Raw genomic sequence first — 9406 nt, 5'->3', positions numbered from 1 at the left:
CGCCCGTCTCGCTGTGGCAATAGTCTTCCCAGCAAAAGACTAGTGCTGCTCAAAAGGGCTAATAGAGGTCCAATCCAATGGCTTCGCTTGGACTTCGGCACCTGTGGCTGGGGGATGGAGTAGGATAGCGAGTCGCGGTCGCGAGGCGTGAGTCCCCTGTCGCGGGTGTCCTATTCTAAGTGATCGCGGGCCCGTTCGCGGGTGTCCTTCAGTGATCGCGGATCCTTTCGCGGGGGTTTGCGGTGTCCTTTCGCGAATTTCCTCGCGGACACAATCGCGAGGACTCGCGAAGACTGGTGAGATCCTGCGGGTGCCGAAGTCGTGCCGAAGTCGTACCGAAGCCGTGGCAAGCCGCTTGCGCGTAAGCTGCGCCACGCGAGGTTCGCTCTTGTGGCGGGTCGCGCTTCCGACACTTCGCGCTTGCGGTCGTTCGCTCTTGCGGCGTTCGCGCTTGTGCCTGGTCGCGCTTGTAGCATTCGCGCTTACGACGGGTCGCGCTTGTGGCAGTTCGCTCTTGTGCACGTCACCGGACTCTACGGGCTATGTTCGTGCTCCTTCTAGGACCACATAATATTTGTACCCCCCCTCCTCCTACAAGTCACGTCATATTGGAACGCCCCTTGTTGCGCCTGCCACGGGCGCCCAGCCGGCGTCCCTGCGCGTTGGGCTGCATACCTGCCGGGCGGCAGAGCTCAACTAACTGATTGTTTTTTTGCCCGTAGACATCGACGAGTGCGCGAGGCACGACGCGTGCGGCGTGGGCGCCGTGTGCCGCAACACGCCGGGCGCCTACACGTGCGAGTGCCCCAAGGGCACGGTGCCGGACCCGGACCCCCACACCAAGTGCATCGGCGTGGTGACGTGCGCGGCCGACAGCGAGTGCCCCGGCAACGCCATCTGCGACAGCAACCGACGCTGCTTCTGCCCGCAGCCCAACGTGGGCAGCGACTGCCGACGTGAGTTTCTAGGCCAACAAGACGTTGTACGATGATGGAAGTGCCACTTGTCGCCGTGTTGCGTTCTAACGTTATGGTTTCCTCTTGCAGACCCATGCGAGTTCGTGTACTGCGGCCCCAACGCCCAGTGCATGCTGACCAACGACGAGGCCAAGTGCATGTGCCGACCGGGCTTCACCGGCGTGGTGGGCGTGGTGGGCGGCTGCGTGGACATCGACGAGTGCGCCGTCAACCCCTGCCCCGGCAGCGGCGTGTGCTTCAACGAGCCGGGCAGCTTCTCGTGCCAGTGCCCGTCGGGGCTGAGCGGCGACCCCTACAAGGGCGGCTGCGCGCGCTCCGACAACCCGCCCTTCTCGTGCGGGCCCAACTCGCCCTGCCCGTCCTCGGAGCAGTGCGTGCCGGACCACACGAGCGGCGCCAACGTGTGCATCTGCCGCCAGGGCTACGTCCGGGACGCGACGACGGGCAAGTGCCGCGACGTCAACGAGTGCACGGAGCTGCGCGACAAGCCGGCCTGCGGCATCAACGCCGTCTGCAAGAACCTGCCCGGCAGCTACGAGTGCCTGTGCCCGCCGGGCTTCAACGGCAACCCGTTCTCGTCGTGCCAGGAGTGCAGCAGCCTCGAGTGCCAGTGCCAGCCGCCCTACCAGATCGTGGACGGCAACTGCCTGCTGTCGGGCTGCGAGGCGGACGGCCTCTGCCCCGGCGGCGCCGAGTGCGTGACCATCGCGGGCGGCGTGAGCTACTGCGCCTGCCCGCACGGCTACCGGCCCGACGGCAACGGCGTCTGCCAGGACATCAACGAGTGCCTCGAGAACAAGCACATGTGCAGCTACGGCGCCGAGTGCGTGAACCAGCCGGGCGCGCACCAGTGCGTGTGCCCGCTGGGCACGACGGGCGACCCCTACCACGGCGTGTGCTCGCCCAACCAGGTGCGCTGCGTCGCCGACACGGACTGCCAGTCCAACGAGAAGTGCGTGCAGCCGGGCGAGTGCGTCTGCCCGCCGCCCTTCTTCACGGACGCCCTGGACGCCAACAAGTGCAAGAGCCCCTGCGAGCGATTCCCATGCGGCATCAACGCGCGCTGCACCCCGAGCGACCCACCGCGCTGCCTGTGCGAGGCGGGCTTCAAGGGAGACCCGCTCCACGGCTGCGTCGACGTGGACGAGTGCGCCGAGAACCCCTGCGCCGCGGGAGCGCACTGCATCAACGAGAAGGGCAGCTTCAAGTGCGTCTGCTCTCACGGGCTTAGCGGTGACCCCTACCGGCAAGGATGTGAGTACGACGCTGGTGACCTTGCTCGCTAAACTGAACAGCATAAAGGTCGGAGAGTTTAACTTTAACCCCTTGTTTGATTGTAGGCGTCGGGGCCATCTCTCCCAAGGGAGAGTGCTCGCGGCACTCGGACTGTGCGGGGCCCCTCGCCTGCGAGGGAGGATCGTGCGTCAACCCCTGCAACAGCCTGCCTTGCGGGGCCAACGCCTTCTGCGAGGCCGAGAACCATGCGGCGTGGTGCCGCTGCGCCATCGGCTTCTCTGAAGGCCGCAACGGAGAATGCGTGTCGCGTAAGTACAGGATATTTGTTTTCGGGTGGAAAGTCCCATTTGAATCATATCACTCTAAGTTGTTTAGTTGAGCGAAAGGTGGAAAGGGTTGCAAGGCCTGGGAAGTTTACGGAAAATTTCTGGAAAAAACGTAAAATTTCCTGAAAAGAGAGGGAAAATTTTCCAGATCCCGGAAATTTTCAGGATTTTTTTCGGAAATTTCCAACTCTAATGGAAACTAATTTCCCTTTTGGCCCTGCAGTTTGTGAAGGCATGGTGTGCGGTCGCGGCGCCCAGTGCATCGTGACGGCCGCCGGGCCGACGTGCGCGTGCGTGGAGGGCTACCTCGGCAACCCGTTCGCGGGCGGCGCGTGCCTGCCGGACGTGTGCTCCGCGGCCAACCCGTGCGCCGAGCCCATGGTGTGCATCGGCGGCCGCTGCAAGCAGCGCTGCGAGGGCGTGGTCTGCGGCGTCGGCGCCTCGTGCGACAAGAACACCAACAAGTGCGTCTGCGACCCGTTCTTCATCGGCAACCCGGACTACCTCTGCATGCCCCGTAAGTAACAGCCTCCCATCGATGAGAAAGTGCCCACAAAAATATCCCAAAACATGCCGATGTTGTTTTTTGGAGAAACTGTACACGTGAATACTAACGATTATTTTCCCCGTTCGCTCAGCTGTCATCGGGCCTCAGTGCGCGCCGGCGTGCGGCATCAACGCCCACTGCGAGTACACCCAGGACGAGAACCGCTGCGTGTGCAACGCGGGCTCCATCGGCAACCCGTACGAGGGCTGCGGCCAGGAGCCGCGCCAGTCGTGCACGGCCAACACCTGCGGCCACGGCGCCGTGTGCAGGGACGGCATGACCGACATCGAGTGCCTCTGCCCGCCCGGCTTCACCGGCAACCCTTACATCCAGTGCTTCGGTAGAGACAAACGCCACTTCACTTTAAACTTTTATGTTTGATTTCTTAAGAATTCCACAGGTATACTTACGTTCCCGTGACGCTTTGCAGACGTGGACGAGTGCAGCGGCGGCGTGGCCTGTGGCAACAACGCCGTGTGCATCAACACCCCTGGCGCCTACGACTGCCGCTGTAAGCAGGGCTTTGCGGGCAACCCGTTCAGCATCTGCCTGCCGCTGGGGCCGCGCGTCTGCAACAACCCGGGCGACTGCAAGTGCGGCAAGGAGGTTACGTGCCCCAACGGGTGAGTACACGAGGCGGAATTAACCAAAGACTTACCCACTCATTTTACTACCCTCATGTGTGTGCTGTACAGAATTTAAAACAAAAGAAACAAACCTTCCCTGTATATATACATCGTGTCCGTGCCTGCGGCTGGCTCCATCGTTACTGACCTACCCCGAATGAAAATTGATTTTTCCACTAACCGTTACTGACCACTCTCGCGAGTTACACCGGAGGTGTTCCCTCTGGCCGTCGAAAAATCAACTTCCATCCGGGTCTGGCCTAGACGGTCCGGCCCGCCGGCCCCGCGGCCCTGCTCGCGCGCTTGCCTGCTCACCCGCTAATACCTTCCCCCCCAGATACTCGTGCACCAAGGGTCGCTGCAGGAACCCCTGCGACGGCGTCGAGTGCGGCCCGCGCGCCGGCTGCGTGCAGGGCCAGTGCGTGTGCCCGCCGGGGCTCAGCGGCAACCCCAAGGACAAGAAGAAGGGCTGCCTGCAGCTGGGCCAGTGCCAGAACGACCTCGACTGCGCCGACACGGAGATCTGCTTCCAGCAGAGCCGCGGCGTGCGCAAGTGCGTGGACGCGTGCTCCAAGCTGCAGTGCGGCGCCAACGCGCTCTGCGTCGCCAACCACCACCGCTCCTCGTGCATCTGCGCCGACGGCTTTGCCGGAACGCCAGGCGACCTTCTGACGGGCTGCCAGCCGGAGCGCTCTGCGCCCAGGGGAGACTGCCACACGGACCGCGACTGCGCCAAGGGCCTCGTCTGCGCGCTCAGCCCGAGCGGCATCAGCTCCTGCGTCAACCCGTGCATCAACGTGGCCTGCGGCTCCAACGAGGTCTGCAGCGTGGACGCGAGCGGCCACCCGGCCTGCAACTGTCGCGACAGCTACTCGTGGAACCCCGTCACCTCCGTGTGCGAGAAGCCCTCGCTGCCCGACTGCACGTCGGACTCGGACTGCCAGCAGGTGGCCGCGTGCCGGCCGGACGCGCTGGGCGTGCTCAAGTGCGTGCCCGTGTGCGCCGAGTTCACGTGCCCGCCCAACGCCGTGTGCAGCGCGGCCGCCCACCACGGCCAGTGCCAGTGCCTGCCCGACTTCACCGGCAACCCCAACGACCGGACGGGATGCAGCCCGGTGACGCGCAACGAGTGCGACACGGACGCGCAGTGCCCGCAGTCCAGCACGTGCCGCGCGGACGCGACGGGCGCGCTCAAGTGCCGGCCCGCCTGCGAGAGCGCTCGCTGCGGCCCCGGCGCCGTGTGCGTCGTCAACAACCACGTGGCGCAGTGCCAGTGCCCGCCCGGGCCGTACGCCGGCGACCCCAACGACCCCGTCAACGGCTGCCGCTCCGTGCCCTGCGTCTACAACCTCGACTGCCCGCCGACCCAGCTCTGCAACCGGCTCACTCACACCTGTCTGGACGCGTGCGAGGAAGGGTCGTGCGGCGACAACGCCGTCTGCCTGGCCGAAGACCACCGCGCCACCTGCCAGTGCCCACCCGGCTACCGCGCCAACCCCATCCCCGAGGTGGAGTGCGTCGCCAGCGAGGTGTGCAACCCCAACCCCTGCCACCCGACCGCCCTGTGCGAGGCTACGGCCACTGCACCCTCTGGATTCGTCTGCCGCTGTCCCCCGGGGCTCGTCGGCGACGCCGTCACCTCTGGCTGCCGCCCCGAGGGCAACTGCCCCCGCGGCGACGCGGACTGCCCCGCGCAGGCCGTGTGCCAGGCCGGGCGGTGCGTCAACCCCTGCGAGGGCGCCTGCGGCCCCAACGCGCTCTGCTCCGTCATCAACAGGAAGGCCGTGTGCTCGTGCCCGACCAGGTTCGCCGCCGTGGTGGCCGGGCCCGCGTCTGGCTGCGTGCGCACCGTGTCGGGCTGCGTGTCTGACGCGGACTGCGCCGGGGACGCGTGCATCAACGGCCAGTGCCGCGCCGTGTGCCGCAGCGCCGAAGACTGCTCAGAAGGCGAGCGCTGCGTTCAGAAGACCTGCGTCCTGCCTTGCGCGGGACACTCGCAGTGCGCCCAGGGACAGGCCTGCGTCGCTGGCGTGTGCGCCCTCGGCTGCCGCTCCAACCGGGACTGCCCCTCTCAGCACGCGTGCGTCAACAACAAGTGCCAGGACCCCTGCTCGCAGGAGGGCGTGTGCGGGCCCAACGCGCTGTGCTCGTGCCGCGACCACGCCACCGTCTGCGGCTGCCCCGACGGCTTCCAGGGAACACCAACACCACAACAGGGCTGCGTGCGCGTGCCCGCGCGCTGCGGCGGCGCGTCCGCCTACTGCCCGTCGGCCCACTCGTGCGTCAACAACCTCTGCCGCCTGCCCTGCAGCGACAACGCCAACTGTGCGCTGGGCGAGCGCTGCTCCGACAACTTCTGCGTCAAGGTGTGCTACGGCGACAGCAACTGCCTGACGGGCGAGGTGTGCGTCGAGGGGACGTGCCGGCCCGGCTGCAGCTCGGACGTGGACTGCGAGGCCAGCCAGGTGTGCCGCGGGAACAAGTGCCTCTGCGGCAGCGGCTTCACGTCCACGCCGCGCGGCTGCAAGGACATCGACGAGTGCGAGCAGAACCCGTGCCACCCGAGCGCGCGCTGCACCAACGTACCGGGGTCGTATCTGTGCGCGTGTCAAGAGGGCACCGTCGGCGACCCCTTCCTCGAACCCGGATGCGTCAAGCCGAGCGAGTGTCTGCGAAACAGCGACTGTGGCGACACGCTCGCCTGCGTGCTCGGCCGCTGCACGGACCCGTGCAGCGCAGGAGTCCGCTGCGGGCCCAACGCCGTCTGCAACGTGTTCGACCACGCGCCCTCGTGCTCGTGTCCGGCCGGCAACCTGGGCGACCCCAACGACCCCAACGTCGGCTGCTTCCGCGTCGAGTGCTTGACGAGCGACGACTGCCCGTCGGACCGGCTGTGTCATCTGGAGAGCTACAAGTGCATGAACCCCTGCGACCAAGTCAACTGCGGCCGCGGTACCTGCAAGGCGCAGAAACACCAGGGCGTGTGCACCTGCTTCCCCGGATACGTGTTCGAGGACGGCCGCTGCCAAGACATCGACGAGTGCCAGAACAGCCCGTGCCACTCGAGCGCCGTGTGCCAGAACAACCCCGGCAGCTTCGTGTGCGCGTGCGCCGACGGCCTGGTGGGCGACCCCGTGCGCGCGGGCTGCCGCAAGCCCGGCGAATGCTTCACGGACGCGGACTGTCCCGCCACGGCGGCGTGCCTCGAGGGCCGCTGCCGCAACCCCTGCCAGGCACCCGGCGTGTGCGGCCGGAACGCGCAGTGCGTGGTCAAGGCCCACGCGCCCCAGTGCCAGTGCCCGGCGCAGACCCGCGGCGACGCGCGCGTCGAGTGCGTGCGCCTCGAGTGCGCCGACAGCAACGACTGCCCCACCGCCAAGGCCTGCATCGACTCCAAGTGCGTGGACCCCTGCTCGCTGCCCAACGTGTGCGGCCAGCGTGCCACCTGCACGGCCGCCAACCACGTGGCCGTGTGCCTGTGCGAGCCGGGCTCCACCGGCGACCCCCACCTGGGCTGCGTCAGCGTGCAGTACTGCGGGGCCGACTCGCAGTGCACCGCCGGCACTCGCTGCAGCGCCGGCATCTGCACGTCGCTCTGCACCACGGCCAGGGAGTGCATCGGCGACCAGCTGTGCATCCAGGGCGTGTGCCAGCCCACCTGCCGCTCCAACTCCAGCTGCCCGGAGTACCAGTACTGCCAGAACAACATCTGCATCCAGGAGGTCCGCTGCCGTGCCGACGAGGACTGCAGCGGGGACGAGCAGTGCCGCGCCAACTCCATCGGCCAGGCGGAGTGCGTCAACCCCTGCGACGGCCCCGTGCTGTGCGGCCGCAACGCCGAGTGCGCCGCCCGCGACCACAAGGCGCTGTGCTCGTGCAAGCCCGGGCACCACGGCAACCCCACCGACGACAAGATCGGCTGCCAGCCCATCGAGTGCCGCTCCGACGACGACTGCTCCAACGACAAGCTCTGCGACAACTTCATGTGCAAGATCGCGTGCCTGGTGGAGAACCCGTGCGGGCGCAACGCGCTGTGCTCGGCCCAGGGCCACCAGCAGGTGTGCTTCTGCCAGCCGGGCTACACGGGCGACCCGCACGCGGGCTGCAAGCTCGTCGACTTCTGCGCCGACTCGCCGTGCGGTCCGCTGGCGCGCTGCGAGAACGCACGCGGCTCCTTCAAGTGCCTGTGCCCGCTGGGCACGGTCGGCGACCCGTACCGCGACGGCTGTCACGCGCCCGTCGAGTGCGAGAAGAACACGGACTGCCCCGGCGCGGCCGAGTGCGTGGAGGCCAACGGCGTGCCCAAGTGCAAGGACATCTGCGAGTCGACGCTGTGCGGGCCGAACGCGGACTGCGCGGCCCGCGAGCACGCGGGCGCCTGCCAGTGCCGGCCGGGCTACGAGGGCAACCCCAACGACATCACGGTGGGCTGCCGGCCGCGGCCCGTCGCCTGCAAGACGACCAAGGACTGCCCCACCAACGCCTACTGCTACGGAGAACTGTGCCGGCCGCTGTGCCAGTCGGACGAGGAGTGCGGACTCACGGAGCAGTGCACGCGCGGCCAGTGCAGCGACGTGTGCGACCAGCGCAACGCGTGCGGCATGAACGCCGAGTGCCGCGTGGTGAGCCACCGCAAGGTGTGCAGCTGCCCGCCCGGCTTCACCGGCAACCACGACGTCGAGTGCGTCCGCATCCCCGTGTCGTGCGACTCGACGGCCGACTGCACGGCGGGCAACAGCTGCCGCGACAGCATGTGCCTGCCCGTGTGCCAGAGCGACGACAACTGCGCCTTCAACGAGAAGTGCCTCAAGGGCAACTGCATCCTGACGTGTCGCGTGGACAACGACTGCTTCCTCGGCCACATCTGCCTGCACAACATGTGCATGTTCGGCTGCCACGACGACGGCGACTGCAGCGCGAGCGAGTCGTGCCGCGACAACCGCTGCGTCAACCCCTGCCAGGCGTCCACGTGCGGGCCCAACGCGGCGTGCAGCGTGTACAACCAGCGCGCCAGCTGCTCGTGCCAGGCCGGCTTCGTGCCCAACCCGACGGCCAAGGTGGCGTGCGTGCGCACGCCCGCGCTGCCCTGCTCCGAGAACCGCGACTGCCCGGTGGGCGCCACCTGCCTGGAGAGCGCGTGCCGACCCGTGTGCTCGTCCAACGGAGGGTGCCTCGGCAACGAGCGCTGCGACGCGGCGGCCGGCGTGTGCAAGCCGCTGTGCCGGCGCGACGACGACTGCCGTTCGGGCGAGGTGTGCGAGGGGCTCATGTGCGTGGCGGGTTGCCGCAGCGACTCGGGCTGCCCCGGCGACCGCGCCTGCGTCGGCAGCAAGTGCATCGACCTGTGCGCGTCGCCCACCGCCTGCGGCACCAACGCTGTCTGCGCCATGCGCGCCCACCAGAAGGTCTGCCAGTGCCCCGCGCCCCTCATCGGCGACGCCCAGGTCGGCTGTCGCCACGCCGTCACTGGCTGTGAGCGCACGCCCGACTGCTCGGACGGACAGTCCTGCTATGCCGGATTGTGCTTGTCTGTGTGTCGCACGTGAGTAACCTAACGAGGTGTATATAGAGTAACTAACGTAACAAAAGAAACAACCCCTAACTAAACAAAATGACCAGCGTTGGTCCTCTGCGTGTGATTTTTGTATGTTTCACCATCTAAACACTTTCATTCAAAGTTCTGAACTTAGTGTC

The 9406-nt window shown here is 67.0% G+C and overlaps 1 protein-coding gene across 1 annotated transcript in view; it reads left to right on the top strand.

Moving 5' to 3' along the window:
• LOC113204179 (uncharacterized) overlaps positions 1 to 9406 on the top strand; it is a 194435-nt gene that overhangs the window by 104474 nt on the left and 80555 nt on the right. Inside the window, 7 exon segments of the mRNA XM_052268795.1 lie at positions 723 to 956; positions 1047 to 2231; positions 2318 to 2521; positions 2763 to 3056; positions 3178 to 3426; positions 3517 to 3709; positions 4050 to 9254. Coding sequence (XP_052124755.1) covers positions 723 to 956; positions 1047 to 2231; positions 2318 to 2521; positions 2763 to 3056; positions 3178 to 3426; positions 3517 to 3709; positions 4050 to 9254 — 7564 coding nt within the window.

This window comes from Frankliniella occidentalis, unplaced genomic scaffold, assembly GCF_000697945.3.
Source record: "Frankliniella occidentalis isolate FOCC.00 unplaced genomic scaffold, Focc_3.1 Scaffold76, whole genome shotgun sequence".
NCBI lineage: Eukaryota > Metazoa > Arthropoda > Insecta > Thysanoptera > Thripidae > Frankliniella > Frankliniella occidentalis.
Note: the sequence above shows the minus strand (reverse complement) of the source record. Positions and strands in the feature narration are given on the sequence as shown.